Raw genomic sequence first — 22,190 nt, forward strand, 5'->3', positions numbered from 1 at the left:
GTGAATTCGAGAACTCACTCTCTCTGTCTAAGCTCTCTTTTTGTGTTACAATTTGACGTCTTCATCATGGCCCCTAGATCTTGTATTCTTAGAACTCAACCACTCATCAGCTGCTTTGGGAATCAGAATCCGCCAACGATAATGCCGATGAATGTTTCAGCTGGAAAATTTTATCTCCATTTTCCATCTAGAGGCATTACAGTATCAAGTACAAGGAAGATGATAAGCTATTTGATAAGATGCGAGTGACATGTTTAGGTGGACCAAGGAAGATGCTTCTGTATATGGTGTTATGCAGAGATATATTTTTCATTTAGTCTAATTATATGTTCTCATCTTAATTTCTTAGATACTCTACATCTTACCTAGCAAGTAACACCCTCAAAGAATTTTTTTTAAATTTAATTCTCCCATAAATATCTAATTCATATGCTCTCTGCATAATCTTACAAGGTCACCATTTTGCTTCTAGTTGAAATTACTCCAAAAAGTATAGCTGTTCATAATGCCACAGAGGTGGCTCGATTTGTGGTGGGTTGTATATTTTCTTCACGTTTCTTAAAATATCATGTAATTTAATCATTGGAAATTAGGCACTTATTCCATGATATTCTATGATTTTTCTGCTCTAACTTCTTTATGTGACAAATATTGGTGGCTTTGATGCTTGTAGGTCGAGCCAATAGCATGGCTTTCCCTCCTATTGTATCCTGTAGGAAGAGTTGTTACTTATCTTTCAATGGGGATGCTGAAATTGCTCGGCTTAAAGGGAAGAAGGTTTGCAGAAAAGCTAGTCAGAGAATGATCTTTTTCTTTTCATATTATACCTATTCCTAATAAATTATGCAAGGATTTATATGTTTAGACTGTTGGAGCATATGGCATGAGGGAGGCGAAAAAATCTTATTTTCATATTGTGACCTCCACATATCTTGTAGGATATTTATTTAATGAGAAAAAATTTGTCATTACCAACTTATTTTTTTATGACTTTACTTTCGTATGGCCCAAAGCATGCATATTCAGCCTTTAGCCATTTTCAAGTCACAAATCTGCTAAAAGTATCATTTTCGGGCATTCTTATTAGATCTTTAGGTTTTACACTAAGTAGTTGGCTTCATTTTCATCTATCAGTGAGCCATATGTAAGTGAGGAGGAGCTAAAATTGATGTTAAGAGGAGCAGAGTTAAGTGGGGCAATAGAGGAAGAACAGGTAACCAGAACATGAAAAAATTTTAAGTGTCCGTATAGCCACAAAAAAAAATGTTGTCCTTTTTGTAACTATTTTTTTTTATTATATGTCCTGTTAATGATTATACTATTACATGTCCATATGAAAAAACTCTAATGTTATGCTTTTTTAATTTATTTAACCATTGTATTGCTAATTTGTTATCCAATAAATATCTTGAATGAAATTATTCTTCCCAAGACATGATTGAAAATGTGTTGGAGATAAAAGACACACATGTTATAGAGGTTATGACTGTAATATCCTTAAAAAAATTCAAAAAAAATAATAAAAAAATAATTGAAAAATAAATAATATAATATAATAATATTTTATTTAAAAAAAAAGTAAAGTCCAACTTTCCACCGATACCTCGGTATCAGTGGAAGTTGGAGGAGGGTGGAAAATTGGGGGAAGGGTGGAAAACGTGGGGGTTGGGTCTGAAAAACCCCCTCCCCCAATAATTGTGTGGGGGTGTTAAATATCCCCCACAATTCATTTCCCTCCGGTAGGCGCAAGAAGAAAGAGAGGAAGAGAGAGCTGAAGTGTGTGAGAGAGAGGAGCATACCGATGAAGCAGAGGGCAAGTTTTGAAGATATTTTAGGTACATAAAATTACTTCTTTTTATCAAACTTTCTTTATAAATATTTCCCGTATATTTTAAGCTTCCTATTTACATTATTACTATGATGATTAGAGAAAATTTTGAGACTTATATATGATATAAGTATTGAGTTTTGATAAAAGATGACTATAGAAATTTAGAAGTAAATGAGTTGTTAATTTTAATCAGTTTAGATTTCTCTATTTGCTAGTTTTAGTATTTAAATTAATTTATTTAGTGGAAAATCTGTTATGTATGAGATATACCATATTTTTACCGATTAAATTTAAGTTAAATAATTTATTTGGATTGTTTGATATATTATTGAGGTTTTAATCGGTTTAGTTTTATTTATTGGGTGACTGGAGGTTTTAAAATAATTATTGTAGCTAAAAAGTTTATTATTTATGGAAATATATATATATGGTAGTTATACCATTAAAGTTTTGATTATATTATTTAGTTATAAATATTTGAAGTATTATTGAATTTTTGATAGTTTGATTTTGAGGTTTAAACTTAAATGAAGATTTTTAGAATTTATAACATAAAAATTTTATATTTGGAAATTGTTGAAAATCCTTTTTATTAAGGTAAATAATTTGGAGGGGGTAAATAAATAATTTGGGTTATTAGGAATTTTAAGTTGTTTCTAAAATACTTAATAATTTTTGAGTTATGAGAATTGCGGGAATTTAGAGTAAAAATTTAATTCAATTATAAATTTAAATAATATAGAGAAGTTTAATTAATTAATTAATTAGTTTATATTAATATGTGGTTATATTAATGGTGTAGATTAATTATTGGTTGAGCAAAGAATTGACCTTGTGGTAATCCTTGGTATTGCTTTGGCGAGAGGTAACCACTTTCCACTTGTTATATGTGCTAATATGTTGTTTGTGAGTATTTTGCTATTTTTAGAATAATATTTGATATTTGGAACTTGAGTAGATATGTTATATCTTTTGAGCTATGAAAATTGTCTTGTGGGATTTTTGGAATGGTGATTGAGAAGTTTGGAAAAGATATATGATTTATATCTCATGGATTATATTGAGAAAAGATTGAGACATTTTTATTATATTGTGAATTATTGGTTGTTATTTAGATTTTGGATTGAGTCCTATCCTACCACGTGGTAAGGCCGCCATTGGTGCACATTGGTTGGCTTCTTCTTTCGTCCCCCATAGTGAGGGATAGGCCTTTGTGGCTTCTTATTCGTCCCCCAGAGTGAGGGATAGGCCCATATGTTTGATTGATCCCCCAGAGTGAGGGATAGACTTATGTGGCTTGTGTGTTGACCCCCATAGTGAGGGTTTGGATGATTGAAATTATATTTCTATGGATATATCTATGTTTCTCGAGAATTAATAACTATCCCACTTGACACCTCACGAGCACGTGTTAGTATGTATGATGAGTTGGAAAGCTGGTTACTGAGGCATTTGTCTTACCCCGTGGTTTAACATTTTCAGGCGATAGTTCCGGTGGTGGCCCATTAAGGAAGGCTCCGGAGGCATAGTGTGCTGTTATAGCTTGTATAGCCTCCCTGCTTTTGTTCTATGTGCTGACTTGTTATATATTGCCACATAGGGCTCATATACTATCATGATGTAAAATAATACTTTTAATTACTACTATCTGGTATGATAGGGCCGTGAGGAGGTCCGAGACATTTTAGACTTTGCGTATTACACTTATTTGATAGTGTTGATTTTTTTACTAATGGGCTCTATGACTTATATTAAAATGTTTTATCAGTTCGTGTGTTTGAAAGTGTAAGTTTGGTTTGGGCTAACGGTTGAATGATATTTCTGGACTTTGAAAGTCCAAGGCCCAAGTGAACGATTGATGTGGCTCGTAATATAAGTTTATTTCTTTTAACCATGATAGCGATTTTAAAATTTTAAGGTTTCTTCTTTTCTATCATAGTTAATCGTCCGAATAGATTGAAAATTTTGATCTAAATAGGTTTTAAAAGAACGGTTGTCACAATTTGGTATCAGAGCTAAAGATTTTGTGAAGTGCGTTGCATTACATTGCATTTAGTGGCAATATATAATAATCTCACATAACCTTCCTTGTTACTTTGTGTCTGTGCTTGTCCTTACTTTGTGTTTCTTTTGGTGGGTTCCATCCTTAGGTGGGGAGGATGGTATGGACACGATCCCGACAAACTGATCAGGGTGGAGATGAATCCACAAACCCACCTAATCAACCACCGAATCCTCTGCAGTTTAACCAGGAGACTTTACTGCAACAGTTAAGAGAAGTGGTAGTTACAGTGGTAGATGAGAGAGTAAGGAAGATGGAGGAATATTTGAGAGTCAAGAAAGCTGTGGAAGAGTTTGAAGGGAGTGGGCTTCCTGGACCGTCGGTGGGAAATTCTGTCACCCACAGGGGTTCCATTGAAGGAACCAGAGAAGAGAGTAGTTCACAAAGGCGATCAGGAAAAGAAGAAGCGGTGAACCTTAAAAGCGTATGGAAGGACATAGAGCGGCATCACCCAAAGACGTTTGATGGGGGTATGGATCCTGACAAAGCTGAGGCTTGGATTGATGATATGGAGACAATATTTAAAGCTTGTGGCTGTAATACCTACCAAAAGGTACAAGCAACAGTAGTCTATAACTTATATTAAAATGTTTTATCAGTTCGTGTATTTGAAAGTGTAAGTTTGGTTTGGGCTAACGGTTGAATGATATTTCTAGACTTTGAAAGTCCAAGGCCCAAGTGAACGATTGATGTGGCTCGTAATATAAGTTTATTTCTTTTAACCATGATAGCGATTTTAAAATTTTAAGGTTTCTTCTTTTCTATCATAGTTAATCGTCCGAATAGATTGAAAATTTTGATCTAAATGGGTTTTAAAAGAACGGTTGTCACAATGACACCTCTTGTTGATATGGTTGCAATTGATGCCAGTGCTGCCCTTGTAGATTTCATCACTTATGGCTCACTAATCAGTATTCAAGGTATAGAAAAATTCTTCACAGTGATTCTGGTTTTCTTCCTCTTTATGAAAATTTAACCTGATTTTTTTATAGGATACCTGTTTTTGAGCGACGAGTAGATAATATATTTGGCATTGCATGTGCAAAGGATCTTCTGGATTATGTTCAGAAGGTTGGAAAATTTTAGTCCTGCTATATGTTATATGAGCTCCTTTAGCTTTATGTATTAATTGCATATCCCATCTCATACTGCTCAATAATTATATTCTGTTTGATTTTGAAGGGTGAGCTACTTGAAAGTATAGTACTACCGTTGGAGATATGGCTTGCAAGCCTGCATATTTGGTACCTAGTAACTTATTTCTGTCTCAATCTTTATTTGGAAGTCATTCTCATTTATTTTATTTGTGGCTGTTCACTGCTGTTAACATTTCCAAATATCATGCAAAAAACTTTTTGTGTGAAAATTGAAATGTTGATATGTTCTCCTTAATGGATTACCTTACAAAATGATCAGTTTATGTAATTTGATTGTTTAGGATCGTTATCCCGCTTGTCAATAGCTAAATGTTAGTAGAAACTTAGTTTTCCTCATTTGGGTCAGTCAAGAACAAACACAATCCAACCTGAACCTGTCTAATCATATTGGATTATTGCATATTTTGCCATCCTTGATGCCTATGAGAATTCAGCCGACTTGTACAATTTGAGTAGTGAATAGCATTATTCCCATAAGCACAATCGTTTTTTACTTTATCATTAAAGTCCATTCTTGGCTTGTGTCCAGTAAGCATGTAAAATTTTAAATTGATCTATTGTGGTCCAATGAAGCAAGTTTCTTTATTCAGACTCTTGGAAATATTTCTCTAACATAATAGTGTTTCAAAAAAATCATTTCTGATTGTTAGCTGTAGTAAGGCATCTATTTGTGTTTAGTTTATTCTAGAATATTGAATGAATAAACTCCAATCATTGGTTTTGCAGATTGAATGGCTGTCTGGAATCTGCTTAGAAAGTTTCTAATTCAAAAGATTCACATGGCTGTTGTTCTTAATGAATATGGTGGAACTGCGGGAGTATGTACAAACCTTACCAGAAGCCAAGTAGTTCTGTTTGTTCATTGAATCTGAATATGTGTTAGCATTTGATCCATTGTAAGATAGACCACTGGAACATGCTCTGGTTGTTGGTTGTTTACTTTGGTTGAGTCAATGTAAATGCTAATGAAATCAACAGTAAGATTGTTGCTGCCAACCATAACTTTTTTTTTTTGGGTGATACAAGAGAGGGCAAAGCCCAGCTAAGGAAAACTAAGTAGGAGGGGAAATGAATCCCATAGGCTCTTTTTGCACAATCATCCGCAAATGAGCAGGACACGAATCCATAAAGGAAGATCTAGAAAGACCCTCTTTCGCTAAGGCATCAGCAATCTGATTCTGTTGTCTTGGGATAACTTGTAACTTTAGCTCCCAAGGACAGCGCAAGAAATTTTGGATTTGGAAGGAAAGAAGGCTGGCCCCTCTATAGTGTTGGTTATCCTGAAGCATTTGTAGAAGGTTCGCCAACCATAACTTTTAATTTACCTGAAACTTCATCCTCAAACTACAAATTTTTTAAGTTTCTAAGGCCCATATCGATACACTGTTCACATCCATCTGTAGCCTTTATCTCTCCTGGTTTTTATTACAGTTCATGACCAATTTCTAATGACACTTTCCTTCCAATGTTATGAATTTATTTTTAATTAACTTGTTCATTATGCTTCTGCTTGTTGCAATCTTATGTTGCTTAGTTCAGTCTGAAGGAAGCTTAATATATAAATGTAGTTAATTAGATGTGATTAAACTCTAGATTTTTTTTTTTTGCTGAAATCCACTATGCATCCCAAATATTGGTTCTAATAATTTGACAAGTTAAATTTATTTGGAATTTACATGTCTTATTTTTATTGAAATTGACAGATTGTTATTGTTATTCTAGAAGATGTTGTTGAAAAACTTACTGGTGAAATTTATGATGAAAAGGACTCAAAAGTAAGACTCACTATTAATTCTTGCCACATTTTTAGTAGAGCTGTAACATTCCAGATTTTTAAAATTTTAAGTTATATGTGTGATTAATTAATAGTAATTAGAATTATGTTATTATTTGAGTAAAGAGTTTATACAGAATAAAATTTATTCTTAATGACTTAATTACAAACTATATAATTTTGGAAGAATGAGAAAATAAATCAAGTTATGTTGAGGAAAAAAATATTATTACTTAAAAAAATTAAATTAAAATAATCAAATAAATAAAACATATATTATAAAATAATAAAAGTAGGTGGCGCGGCACGTGGCCACCAACTGTTATTGGAGAGGGAAGGGAGTAATTCTCATTTCCTGTGACCATCTCATCATTTTGCAAGTGGGTGGCACGTGGCCACCCACCGCCGTGAGGGCGATCGGCCGTGCCCCTTCAGAATTTTGAAAAAAAAAAACAAAAGAGACATTTCATTTGTGAGGGTCACGTGTACTCCCATGATCAAACTCTTTGTCCCCCTCCCCTTTCTGCTTCGTTTTCCTTTTTGTTTTCCTCTGGTTCGTCTCTAGCGAGCTGTGGGGGCAAGTTGAGAGTGGGTGAGAGGAAGGGAAGGAAGGGAGTTTTGTTTTGGTCTCATCTAAGATATTTAGGTAAGCTATTTTCATCATATCATTTTTATTTAGCTTCTTTTTATTTTTGTAAGTTTATGACAGAAAATGAAATTTGTTAGGGCTTGATAATTTTTTTTTGTCCTTGTAATGGAGCTTATGGGGTTAGAATAGGAGTCTTGTAACCTAAATTTTTATTTAGATGGTTGATTTGAGGAAATATAAGTTAGGATTTGGTTGGAAAATTGTGATTTGTGATTTGGTGACATTAATTTTGAATTTGATTTGTTAGTTTAGTTCATTTGAGGTTATATTGAAGATGCAATGCTTGAACTTTAAGGATTTTGTTGGAATGTGAACGTTAATGATTTTTGGAGAAGTTTTAACTAGTAGAAGTTGGATGTTTTGAATAAATTGGGAAAATAATTACCATTTAATGATCATAATGAGTGAGAGATGATTAATGGGAGAAGAAAATAAGATTGGTAATAATAATTTGAGGAATGGTTAAAGTATGGCTATTTTTTTTTTTAGTATTAAAGTAAGCACTTTTTGGAGATTTTTGGATTATTAGAAGGAGTTATTCCTAGTAATAATTTTAATAAGTGAAATAGAGCCAAGAAGTTTTAGGAATTGTTATTAGGAAGGATGATTGGTGGGATAGAATTATTATCTTTTTTTTTCCTAAAGAATTTTTTAGTGAGCCAATTACGGTTTTAACCAATGAAATATTTAATATTATATCAATTAGTATTTTTTTATTAGTATATGTTTATAAATTCATTATTGTAGAGCAAGCTTGGTTTAGGCTCTTGGGTCTTGAGTCCTCCCATTTTAGTTCTTGTATCAAGAACTTGAGATAATCAATATCTATATCTTATATGCTTGTTGATGTGATTATAAGCATAAGTTAATATTATAAATATTATCATTATATGTGATGGTGTTTCGTCTATAAAAAGTGAAAAAAAAATAGAAATTTATGTTTTGATAAATTTGTTAGTTAAGTAGACATGAATTATTTTATCTTATGATTATCCTGTTGATGTTGAACAAAATTTGATCATTGAATATGAGCATACTTTATGAATGCTAGATTGTGTGAAATTGGATGGTTGAAATGCTTATAGAGCTGTATTGGGTTGTGCTGAAATGTAATCGTGAGAAGTTTGGTTATTTTATACCACATGGTATAGCTGTCACTTAGCACCCAGTGGCTGGCTTTAACATTCTTAGAACCCTCAGTATCACCCTTTCCTTGACCGAGCCAAAGGCCAACCCAAGGGACATGACACTTTTCCATATTCCAAGAAAAGAGAACCCATAGTTTGATACAAGTTCTGTAACTTTTGGCCAAGTTATACCTCATTATTGGAGAGCTTGATGTAGTCTTGTTAAAGAGACAAATCCTGTTATATATGGATAGCCCATGGGTTCTGTTAGATGTTATAAGAATAGTTGATGAAGTTTTGTACATGCAAGTTATCTTTTGAATTATTATATATTGTTTTCTGTAAAGATGTTTATCCTATATGTTATTCGAAATTATACTTTGCTTCATTTAACTATCTTGTAATCACTCTATGTATCCTTGTTGAATTGAAATTGTGGTTATTTAATATTTTTCCAAGCGAGGGTTCAAATGTTGGTCTCGAAGAAGTTGTCTAAGGCTTAAGTTTCTCTTTCTGTTTTGTATAGCCTCCGTTTTGTTATACATGCCTTGATTGATATATATTGCCAAACTTTAAGGTTTTTTTGTTATACTTAACACATTTTTGAATTTTTCCGATGCATTCTAAACTTGTGTTGTTGGGCGGAGCCCTCTTGAATACATATTACTTTTATTTTGGTTGATGGTTGTGATTATTATGGGTGGTAGTGGTTGTTATTTTGGTAGACTTCAAATGCCTTAGCTCATTTATGATTGGTTTTAGTTATATTTTTGAAATTCTAGAGTTTCATGATGAATTTAACATATAAGTAAAAATCAACTGTTGGTTATTTCTTGTTATATTAATTATTTTGGTTATTATGAAATAGTGACTACTGCTTTGTTATGAATACAACTTGTTAATAATCATAATAGACTTCTATTGGATTAGTTTTGTCCTTCCTACCATAGTTGTCTTTTCAAATTGATTAGCAAAGTCTTTTATAACTATGGTAGTTTTTCATTTTATGATTTATTCTTTCTATCATAATTATTACTTAAATATTTTTAGTTAACTCTTTCTGATGATATCAGTCATTAAAGAATTAATTATTGTTTTGAAAATAAGTAATAGTGCACTTGTTCCAGGGCTGTTACAAGGGCTGCATTTCAAAGCCCATTTTTCATCATTTTCGCTCACATCCTCGTGCTCTTTCTATTTACATGCCTAACAAGGGCGGTGTTTTTGGCTTCATTATAATGTTCTTCTAATGATTTCATGAAAAGGACTCATTGGTCAGATATGCTTTTCCTTCTTTACAAATACTTTTCTGTTGCAAGGAATTATTGCGAGATTCATGTGGAAAAAACTTTTCATTCATTCTTCCTTGGTTATATGATAGGGGGAGATTCAAAAAAAAAATCTGGTTCCATTGTTATGCGATCTGAGGGAGTATTTGGTGTGGATGCAAACACATCTATAAATCACCTTTCTGAAGAATTGAAAATCAAGATGCCAGAGTTTGTCCCATACATGCAGCATTAATTTGATTTACTTAAAAGTAAGGACAAATTACACTATTGTCCAAGAGAAGCAAGTAAAATAGTTAAAATTAAATTTAGGCATCCTTCAAAGAGAAGCAAGTAATTTGCATGTCAAGTAGGACTTCTAATGCTTACCCAGCTTTCTTTTCATTGCAGGGCCACCAGTATGAGACAGCCTCAGGCTTTGCATGGGTAGCATTCGATCGCATCCCAAAAGCTGGTGAGACCACCAAAGTTATTGTTGAAAAGAAAAATGATGACGACAACAATGAATAAGATGTATACTGAACACCAGGATTTAAAGCAAAAGAAGCTGACAATCAAACTTGAGGTAATCAAGGAGCATAGAGTTTTGCTATTTGTCTCTGCATTATGCTGTCTGCGGTGTTAGAGATGAGTGGCACTGTTCTTGTTCGCTAAGCTTATGAATAGTGTAATTTGCTATGGGTTATATATTTTGCATATTGATATTGATATGGAAGCTCTTTTCTAATATCCAAGTTGTTTCTCTTGCAGATTCTAGCAGCAGATGCTAGAGAAGTGAGTGTTGTTCGGTTTGAACTCATGAATAGTGATGAAGAAATGTCGGAGGCTGAAGCAAAAAAATGCTCTCTTTTGGAGGAGATTGAGTTTTGGTTCCTTCTCTTCTATTTGGCTGCATCCTTTTTGAACATAAAAAGGATGTGAAAGGTTGAAGACAAGATAGGACTAGCTTAGACCACTATGCTTCTCGCATATATCAGTGTGAAGTAAATATCTACAATCAAGCTGTGGAATGTCAAAGATCAAGAGATCTCCATCATGAGGCATCTTCATTATTTGAAATGACCACAATTGCATTGTAATTGGATTTATTTATGTGACTCTCCTTTTTCACTTTGTTTTATCAGTACAAGGAAAATAAGAAATGCAAAAAAAAAAAAAAAAAAAGAAGAAGAAGAAACAAAATCAGAAAGCTTATAATACGCTAAAACTAATTAGAATATTTTAACTATTAAGTATGATAATTCTTAATACTTTTACGCTATAATATTCAACATAAAATTAATAAAAATTAAGCCATTCATCACCACCTTAGAGCATTTTAAAAAAAAATGAAATAGAAGATTATATAAATATACACGTACACGCACATATAAAAGATCATAAGACTTGCATGTGCCTTGTCCTGCCAACACTTTAATTTGAAGTGTACAAGTCAAATGTTTCTATTCAATTCTAGTGTCTTTGATTTAATGGGAGATATGATTATAGCTCAGTGGAGGAAACATAATTCAGAAAAAGATGAAAAATATTATTCATCCGAATAGAATTGAGAAAGGATGTGCACTAAATTAGAATCCCATATTATAATCCTCTTTGCCATTTCTAATTTTCTACGAGGAAACCAACTTTTCCAAACTTAATTGAAACACTTAACAAAATCATAAGTGCACTTTTATTTTATTACATAATAATGACACATTACAGAAGATTAAACTAAAGAACTTCTATATGCACCTCTTTTAATTATCAACAAATAAAAACACCTAAATAACATACGAATAACATATATATATATAAATTGTTAAGAGGCTTCCAGTTTGGAGACACCAACAAGGTGGGCATAGCTGAACTTCTTCCTTAAAGACTTAGTGAGCAGAGTTGCATCAACTCCTTCACCTATTATCACCACTTTATCTCTCTCTTTCCTATCAAACGTCACTGACGTAACCCCTACATATATATATAACCGGAAGATTAGAACAAAATACTTCAGGTGAATTGATAAATCTATCTCACGTAGATGAATTTCGTGTGAGAGAGAGAGAGAGAGAGAGAGAGAGAGAGAGAGAGAATCACCCATAGCCACTGAAGCTATGCTCATGGCCTTTGTTCTGCATTTCTCGCACTTCAATGGAACCTCAATCACGATCTTTTGCTGCAATACCATTTTTATGCATTAAAAACTAGAGAGAGAAGGGGAAAACAAGAAGGATAAGAGTTCACGGTTTGAGTCTGAAAATTCTCAGCAGAAACGTTTCTCAGAGGGGGAGATGAAGAGAGATACGAAGAACTTTGAATATATGAAAGAAGGGATTAATATAGCTTACCTTCATAGCTAATACGCAATTAACAGTATGTGTGTGCGTGTTCTCTTCTTCAATTCCCTGGAGATAGCCAAACGATTAAGCTGTGTACCAGTTCTTGGGTTGGTTTGTATATATAGAGGAATCAACCGATTAGATATCTGAAACTTGAATAGTGAGTTAAACTCTAGAGAATTAGATTGTAACTGAGTCAAAACTGTATAAATTATTTTCACAAAAAAAAAACCTGTATAAATTAAATAATTTATTTTTAAGAAATAACTGAAATTGTAAAATGAGAATTGAGAAGTATGATTGGCGGGGGGCCCAAAATTTAAAAACAAAAAGTAGAAGAGAGACCCCCAATTAGTTGCTTCATTTGCGGATCTGGGCATTTCTCCTACTCTCAACAAATCTGACTGCGACTGATACATATATTCATTCCCACATATATATTTTTAGAAAATTATAATGAAAATTGCTGAAAAATCCCATTGCAAGATTTATTGCTTAAAGATATCTAAGTACTCAGGTATCCAAGATGCAGCAAACTCATCTTCAACGCGAGCGCAATTTTTCTATAAATGTATGCAACATATCCTCAACTACATACAAACCTCTTTTATTCCGCACACCGTTAAAGACAAGTTACATATGACAGATGATACGTTACATTACAGTTGAATTTTAAACAAATGTCACATGCAATTGTGCGATAAATTATGCAATCGTGATTTTTGGGGAATTTTCCTACAATTGCATGTATAATTATAATTATTTCCAATTCAGCTATGTGAGGCGAAAATGAATAGTGATGTTGTTGATATAATTATATCCTTTTTTGGATGCCAAATTTGGAAACTTGACCTCTGTGGTTTGAAGCATAGCAACAGTTCTAGGTATAATACTAGTGTTATATAAGACCTCGTGACCACAAACTTGAGGTAATCAATGAGCATAGTGTTTTTGCTATTTGTCTCTGCATTATGCAGTCTGCGATGTTAGAGATGAGTTGTACTGTTCTTAGCTAAGCTTATGAATAGTGTAATTTGCTATGGGTTATATATTTTGCATATTGGTATTGACATTGAAGCTCTTTTCTAATATCCAAGTTGTTTGGCTTGCAGATTCTAGAAGCAGATGCTAGAAAAGTGAGTGTTGTTCGGTTTGAACTCATGAATAGTGATGAAGAAATGTCGGAGACTGAAGCAAAACATGCTCTCTTTTGGAGGAGATTGAGTTTTGGTTCCTTCTCTTCCATTTGGCATGTTGTGCGCCCTTTCTGAACGCTAAAAAGGATGTGAAAGTTTGAAGACAAAATAAAACTAGCTTAGTCCACTATGCTTCTTGCATACTACCTCCTATCATTAATATGAAAGTTCATTTAACTTTTATTTTGGTTCTAAATATAAGATCTCAATTCATTTTGCTTCTCATATTTATCTTTTTTTTTTTTTCAAGATAGCCCTTGTAATAATGGTAATTCTAGCCAATACACTTGATTAGTAAGGATATTTTAGGAAAGACAACACATATTTATTATAAAATAACTAACTTAACTAATCTATTTAATCTACTCAAATTAATCAACTCGCTCTTATATTAAGGACTGGAGGTAGCATATTAGTATGAAGTAAATATCTACAATCAAGCTGTGGAATATCAAAGATTAAGGGATCTCCATCATGAGGCATCTTCATTATTTGAAATGACCACAATTGCACTGTGATTGGATTTATTTATGTGACTTTTTTTTTTAGACTTTGCTTTATCAGTACGAGGAATAATAAGAAATGCAAAAAAAAAAAGGAAGTAACAAAATCGGAAAGCTTATAATACGCTAACACTAATTAGAATCTTTTAGGTCTTAAGTATATGTGATAATTCTTAATACTTGGACGTTATAATATTCAACACGAGGTTAATAAAAATTAAGCCATTCGTCACCAACTTGGAGCATTTTTTTTAAAAAAAATGAAATAGAAGATTACATAAATATATACGTACACTCGGATACAAAAGATCATATGGCTTGCATGTGCCTTTGTCCTGCCAACACTTTAATTTAAACGTACAAGTCAAATGTTTCTTTTCAACTGTAGTGTCTTTGACTTAATGGGAGAGATGATCACAGCTTAGTGGAGGAAACATAATTCAGAAAAAGATGAAAAATATTATTCATCCAAATAGAATTCACAAAATATGTGCACTGCTTAATGAGAATCCCTCATTCTAATCCTTTTTTCCATTTCTAATTTTCTATGAGCAACCCACCTTTTCCAAACTTGATTGAAACACTTAAAAAAAAAAATCATACATGCACTTTTATTTTATTACATAATAATGACACAGTACAGAATATTAAACTTCAGAACTTCTATATGCCCCTCTTTTAATCATCAACAAATAAAAACACCTAAATAACACCCGAACAATATATATATATATTGTTCGGGTGTTATTTAGGTGTTTATATATATATATATATATATATATATATATATTGTTAAGAGGCTTCCAGTTTGGAGACACCGATAAGGTGGGCATAGCTGAACTTCTTCCTCAAAGACTTGGTGAGCAACGTTGCATCAACTCCTTCTCCTTCTATCACCACTTTATCTCTCTCTTTCCTATCAAACGTCACTGATGTAACCCCTGCACATTATATATACATATATATATATATAACTAGAAAATTAGAACAAAATATTTCAGGTGAATTGATAAGTCTGTCTCACGAATATGAATTTAGTGAGAGAGAGAGAGAGAATCACCTATAGCCACTGAAGCTATGCTCATGGCCTTTGTTCTGCATTTCTCGCACTTCAATGGAACCTCAATCACGATCTTTTGCTGCAATACCATTTTTATGCATCAAAAACTAGAGAGAGAAGAGAAAACAAGAAGGACAAGAGTTGAGGGCTTGAGTCTGAAAATTAAATTCTCAACAGAAACGCTTCTAAGAGGAGGGCATGAAGAGAGATGCGAAGAACTTTGAATATATGAAAGAAGGGATTAATATAGCTTACCTTCATAGCTAATACGCAATTAACAGTGTGTGTGTGTGTGTACTCTTCTTCAATTCCCTTGAGATGGCCAAAAGATTAAGCTGTACCAGTTCCTGGGTTGGTTTGTATAGAAGAAAGCTTGGTGTTTGCACATATATATAGTTGAGATAGACTGAGATGTCTCAGACAGATGAGAATTATTGAATTAAGAAAGGGATTTGAAGATCCGCCTTCTCTGGGTTCAACGCGCTGTGTCATATTTTTACCATTCAAACCAAACAAGTCAACCCCGTGTGTGTGTGTGTGTGGATGCATATCTCAAAAGTCAACCTACACATGTTATGCATCCATGCATGGGCTCAGTTACATCTAGTTGTCAAATCGGTTTTGAAAATGTTACTTAATTAACAAACTTTAAATTATTTAAAATTTATTAATGCAAGTTTAATTCGTTTCAATCTGTGATTAATTACGTATATTTCATCTAGAATTGAAAGTTATCTTTCAAATTTTTTTCAAAAAACTAAAATAATTACCTGTTATATATATATATATATATATATATATATCCCTCAAGTTGGGCTCATAAAATCAATCCTTCGTGGATGGAACTCTTTATTTGAATTTGACAGGGCTCAAATTGAAATTTAAATTAGTTAGTAAATACTCCTATATAATTATAAAATAAATTAAGGAATTAATTTTTAAAATGCTACCAATATATATATATTCAAATGGCTAAAGTATATATTGGATCATTTATCTTTATACAAAATTTCAGCTTGGTCCCTTAATTTTAAAAAATATACTTTTAATCCTAAAATTGTTAGTCTTAAATGATTGTTCTTATAACAATCGTAATTGTTTTAAAAATTAAACTTAATATATTAGTATTTAATAATGTTTTACTAATATTTAAGAGTTTAATATCATCATTTTTTATTAATAGTTTTACAGTAAGAGGACTAAAAACTTACTTTTTAAGTTAATAGACCAAAATGAGACTTTATGTCAAAATTGAATAACTAAAAGTATATCTTAACCTCTTCAAAATGACTTAATTTCCGTGTGAAACTCAATATATATAATTATTCTTGCAGTCTCTAAATTTATAAATGTAATCAATTATTTTATATTTTCACAATTGAAATGGGAGGTAGTGACATCATGCTTTGTTGTGTTGATGACGTAATGGGGAGGCTTGTCGCGATGGGACAGCCTTGCAAACCTCGCTGTGCCACGTTTTATGATCTGGAGCGAATCCTCGATTGGGCAATAAAATAGACAAATTAAGTAATGTTTTTTAAAAATAAAGGTTATTATGAATGTGAACGCACAATTTTTTTTATGAAGTCAGCAAATTATGGAATTAAGGAGTTCTTTCAAGGATCAAAGGAAGGGTTGCCTAAAGACCAAAAGCTTTGGTGACTATAAGGTTAAATAATAAAAGTAAATGAATAGAAATATTCTTATCTCCATGAAGCAATGTAGCTTAGTAGCAAAATTTAGAAGTTTAATTAAAATTTTCTGAAATTTAATTCTGAATATTGAAATATTAGTTGCAAATAGAATGTAAAATTAGCATTATTCTTTAAATCACAACGGCCTAATTATAGATGCTAAAAAATTAGTTACAAACTTATAATCCTTCAATGCCATTTATTTATTTTGGTGGTACTTGTGTATCAAATTTTTTATGTATGTTTTGCAAAGCATTCAAATTAAATTAAAGAAAAGCTCCAATTGATAAAGTCAAACTTAATTGGAAAGTAGATCAAAGTTAGAATGAGTAGTATTCTTAATTCCCACATGCATACACGTGCAAAAGAGTAAGTTTAAATAATGTAATTAAATTGACTAAAAAAATAATGTAATTAAATGAATGGTGCCTTACTACTTCATCACGCGTATTAGTGATTACTTGTACACGTCTCTCTTAATTTTTTTAACACCACTTTCATTTTTTTATAAAATAATAAGGAGGCAAATTGGACCAGCTTGGCTGCTTCTAGAACTATAATGCTTGCCCTTGCTTCTGCGACTTCACAGCTTTTAGGGGGAAAAAACTTCACAACTCCCTGAATATATTTATATATATATAATGAAATAATTTAAATCGGTTGTTTAATTAAAGGGGGTTTATTTAAAATCATGAAAAGGTAATTTTAGTTAGGGAGGTAAGGAAAACTCTGAGATAAATTTAGGGATATGCTGGGAATAATTTAAAATCACTTTTTTTTTTAATTTTTAAACAAACTAGCCTCTATGCACAATTTCCTCTTGATTTTTTTTTTTTTAGTTCGTTTGTTCCGGTGTGCAAAATTTTGAATTGAATCTTGAAAGGGAAAAAATGTTACAATTAAGTGTAGTTGTTTGATTTTCTGGGCACAAGTATCATCTTATTGAAAAAGTAATCATATTTGAAGTATTATCAAGTAATAATTGTGGTTACCTATCTGACTATCCGGAGATTCAAATCTTAATTCATTGTGTTGTAAGAGACTAGCTTTTTTTATTAGACCCATCTCTATTGATAAGATATGATATTTATACTTATTAAAGATGAAAAGGGAATATATAACAAATTGTAAAAGAGTTGGGCTAAACGAATTGGGCCAGACCATTGGGGTGACGCTTTCATTGTAATTGTACCGCAATCACTTGGGTCTAGATATAACGAAAGATGTCAGTCCCTCACAACACAATAAATAAATGTTCAAATTCTCATTGAAAGAAATACCCACGTTTTATGTCCAGTAATACCTTAATAAGACTGGGTTAGGTCTAACGAAATAGGTTAGTCTCTCACAATATGATGAATAAAGCTTAGAATTCTCATTGAAAGAAATACCCACATTTTATGTCCAACAATACCTTGAATAAAATTGTTTTTGATAGGAAAATTCCTATCCATAGCAAAATAAAAAAACAAGATCTCCGCTTAAAAAAAAAAAGAACAAGAAAGAAAAGAAAAATTCATATAGTTGTTCCGCTTCTGTTAATTCTTAAAATTTAATTCATCCAACTCAATCCCTCAAATTTCATCTGTTTAATCCGTTGCCTCCTACATTTTCAGAAAATATCTAATCCTTTAAGAATTAAGTTGTAACGAAATAGTCAAAAAAGTTTATATATATATTTATAGAGCGAGAGAGAGAGAGAGAAATCAACGGATTAAATATCTCAAATTTGAATAGTGAGTTAAACTCTAGAGAATTAGATTGTAACTGAATCAAAACTGTATAAATTATTTTCACAAAAAAAAACTGTACAAATTAAATAATTTACTCTTTTAAGAAATAACTGAAATTGTAAAATGAGAATTGAGAAGTATGATTGAAGAGAGGGAGGAGTGGGGGGGACCAAAATCTAAAAACAAAAAGTAGAAGAGAGGCCCCAATTTGTTGCATCATTTGCGGATCTGGGCATTTCTCCTACTCTCAACAAATCTGACCGTGACTGATACATATATTCATTCCCACATATATTTTTAGAAAATTATAAAGAAAATTGCTGAAAAATCCCATTACAAGATTTATTACTTAAAGATATCTGAGTACTCAGGTATCCGAGATGCAACATATCCTCAACTACATACAAACCTCTTTTATTCCGCACACCGATAAGTTACATATGACAGATGATACGTTACATTACAGTTGAATTTTAAACAAATTTCACATGCACTTGTTGGATAAATTTTGCAATTGTGATTTTTGGAAAATTTTCCCAAAATTGCATGTATAATTATAATTATTTCCAATTCAGCTATGTGAGGCGAAAATGAATAGTGATGTTACGTTGTTGATATAATTATATCTTTTTTTTTTAGATGCCAGATTTGGAAACTTGACCTCTGTGGTTTGAAGCATAGCAACAGTTCTGGGGATAATATTAGTATTATTTTGGTCCCACACATGTTTGTTTCTGGGCCAACAGACATGAAATTAAAACCAAAGCCTAGTCAACTTTTCTTAATTATCATATAAACACAACACACGTAAAACTGCTTCTTTATAAGATAACAAATAATTGAAAATGACATCTGCCTTCCACAACTCAAAGCCAATTCATTATTTAATAATTATATAACTATTAATAATTATATAACCGATCATGATGGTGATTATCAAAACTAAATTAATTTTGTAAAGTACTACTACTATTTATATACATTATTATCTCCGCGATAGGTACCGTCAAAAAATTTAAACTTAATTAGTATTTTATATCAGTTTATATGTTCCATCACTTGAAAAAAAAAATCGAAAGTGACGAGTAAAATTTTTTCTGCCACTATATATTTAAATTATTAATTGCGCTGAGAACGAAAGCAAAGGGGATTTCACGCATATTTGGGAGAGTTTAGAAATAATTCTTTTTTTATGTTTTTACAAAATAAAAATATTATTAAATATTTACTTCATGGGACGCAAAATTAATTAATTAAAAAATAAAATCAAAGAGAGTAAAGGGGGATTAAGATCGATGATGATGCCTCGGCTTCATTGATTTTCCACTTTTGAGGACTTGTTTATAGAGTGTATACGACAATTTATGTTTATATATTAGAAGAAAATAATAATAATGATATAACTTAAAGTGTATATACACATACATCTTCTCTTTCATCCACTTTTAATATACCCATCAAAAGGAAAAAAAATTATCAAAAAAGAGGGAGAAAAAGAAAAAGAAAAAGAAAAAGAAAAGGAGCAAAAGCTGCAAGTAATTTGGAAAATCCATGGTTGCTTTTTTTTTTTTTTTAATTTTCTTTTGAAGCGTTTGTTTGAAAACCCAAATGCTCCAATGAGCACTTGCTGACATGTCTCAGACATACAAGGAATTAATAATAGGAAAAATGATCAGAAAAATTTGAAATGACAAAATGGGCTTATAAATAACTGAAATCACCAAATAAGTATGATGTATCAATCTGGAATTTTGATAATTCGGTAAAAAGACTAAAATGCTCATGACACGTATTTGGAACCAATTTCATTATTCCGGTAATGATAATTACAACATTTGTAATGTGAATTACAATTTTTATAATGAGAGTTACCATCTCGCTATTGCCATTTGCAACTCGTTTCTTTTAAACCCAAATAACATTTATTTGGAAACAATTTCACTATCCTAGTAATGATAATGACAACATTTGTAATATGAATTACAACTTTTTTAATGAGAGTTACCATCTTGCTATTGCCATTTGCAACTCGTTTATTTCAAACCCAAGTAACATGTATCTGGAGCCAATTTCACTATCTCGATAATGATAATGATAACATTTGTAATGTGAATTACAACTTTTGTAATAAGAGTTACCATCTCGCTATTGCCATTTACAACTCGTTTCTTTTAAACCCAAGTAATATGTATTTAGAGCCAGTTTCACTATCCTAGTAATGATAATGACAATATTCGTAATTTGAATTACAACTTTCGTATTGAGAGTTACCGTCTATTCATGTTTTTAGAGAAGTTCAAGGGCATTTTAGTCTTTCTACCGAATTGTCAAAATTCCATATTGATATCTCAGGTCCATTTAGTGATTTCAATTATTTGCATGCCTATTTTGTCATTTCAAATTTTAACAGTCATTTTTTGGTCATTTTTCCTTAATAATAGGATATGTGCTAAAATTTATCATAAACTATATATTAATTTATGTATTTATAGATATGCTAAAATTTGCTATAATATAATTGTCAATCTACCATATTGAAATTGTCAATCCCTGTTAGGTAGTTGTTAGTGAATTTGTTCAATTGAAAACTATTTTATTAGAATTAGTTATCAATTAATTACAAAGAAATTGATAATTACTTCTTTTTTAAAGTTTACTAGTTATTTGCAAATAATGGTGAATATATAATTCTATTTTCCTACCAAAATTAATAACTTGTTTAGAGTTAATTGACTGCTAATTTTAATAAGGTACAATTGAACAATTCCATTATTAATAAGACATATTTTATAGGTTAAAGAGTAGCATTTACAAAGATATTTTATACGGATTCTAAAATTTCCAGTGAGTGAAACCTCATTCAAAAAGTATGATAATTTATCTTTCCCAAATTTTATCAACCCAAAAAAAAATCCAGCTATAACTTAAAACCCAATTTATGATAAGTTTTAATAATACTATGATTTAATCTTATTGTGTGCAATTTAAAAAACAAAAACGTGACCAATTATTATCTGCCAAAGAAAGCAATAGCCAATGAGAGTGAAGCTTAGGATCAAGTGGGCCATGCCACGTGATTAATAGCCTTTTAGGTTTCATATGGCGACATGTTTTATCCTGTGTGGTTGTGTATGTTCCCTCCAAATAAATTCAATTTTTTCACAAGATTTTTTTAAATTATTTTTGAAATTGAAAATATCATTTTTATAATTTTTATTTTTAGAGATAAAATTTTTCATAATTAATTTATTTTGTATCGTAAATTAGAAAACATATTTGAGAGTCAGCTTCAAGTAATTTAAAATTATACACACATGTGTATGTATACATGCGCATGTAAATTATAAATTTTGCATTTTATTTAAGAAATCATATATGATATGTATTGTAAAAATTTTCTCATTTCTGTCCTAATAATTGTATCTCATAATGTCATAAATGATTAGCTTAAATTTATTATTCATATAAAAATGATAATTTTATTGGTAAAAGTAGCTCATTCAACTTTCGATCTTAAGAGTATTAATTCATATATTGATATTTCTACACAACTGATATTATCTTAACAAACTATATATTTATATTTATTATTTTATGTATTATATGAGATTTGAAAAATAAAATCTACTGTTTATAAATTATAAATAACGTGATTTTTTTAATAAATTTTATTATCTACATGGGTATTAATATATTGAATTGGTCACAGATAATCTAGCAAAATTTGAGGCGTTAGCCTCAGAATCACACCTAGTGGCTCAGATTTAAGTAGGCCCCATCTTATAATTTCTTTTTAA

General features: G+C 31.3%; 1 protein-coding gene, 1 long non-coding RNA gene and 1 pseudogene across 2 annotated transcripts; 1 reads left to right on the forward strand and 2 right to left on the reverse strand.

Annotated features, from left to right (window-relative positions):
* Positions 1-453: 453 nt before the first annotated feature.
* On the forward strand, positions 454-11,026 carry LOC114734380 (putative DUF21 domain-containing protein At3g13070, chloroplastic; annotated as a pseudogene).
* Positions 11,027-11,670: 644 nt separating this feature from the next.
* LOC114734378 (heavy metal-associated isoprenylated plant protein 47-like) lies at positions 11,671-12,285 on the reverse strand. The gene is made up of 3 exons (XM_028922022.1): positions 12,217-12,285; positions 11,966-12,044; positions 11,671-11,839 (listed from the first exon to the last, which is right to left on the reverse strand). Exons 1-3 carry the CDS (start codon positions 12,220-12,222, stop codon positions 11,691-11,693), a joined length of 234 nt encoding a protein of 77 aa, XP_028777855.1. The 5' UTR covers positions 12,223-12,285; the 3' UTR covers positions 11,671-11,690.
* A 2,435-nt stretch (positions 12,286-14,720) lies between these two features.
* On the reverse strand, positions 14,721-15,243 carry LOC114734379 (uncharacterized). The gene is made up of 3 exons (XR_003739161.1): positions 15,222-15,243; positions 14,967-15,045; positions 14,721-14,847 (listed from the first exon to the last, which is right to left on the reverse strand). It is a non-coding gene; the product is annotated as an uncharacterized LOC114734379 (long non-coding RNA).
* Positions 15,244-22,190: the final 6,947 nt, after the last annotated feature.

This window comes from Neltuma alba, unplaced genomic scaffold (assembly GCF_004799145.2).
Source record: "Neltuma alba isolate B1F8T4 unplaced genomic scaffold, ASM479914v2 tig00013089_pilon, whole genome shotgun sequence".
Taxonomy (NCBI): domain Eukaryota; kingdom Viridiplantae; phylum Streptophyta; class Magnoliopsida; order Fabales; family Fabaceae; genus Neltuma; species Neltuma alba.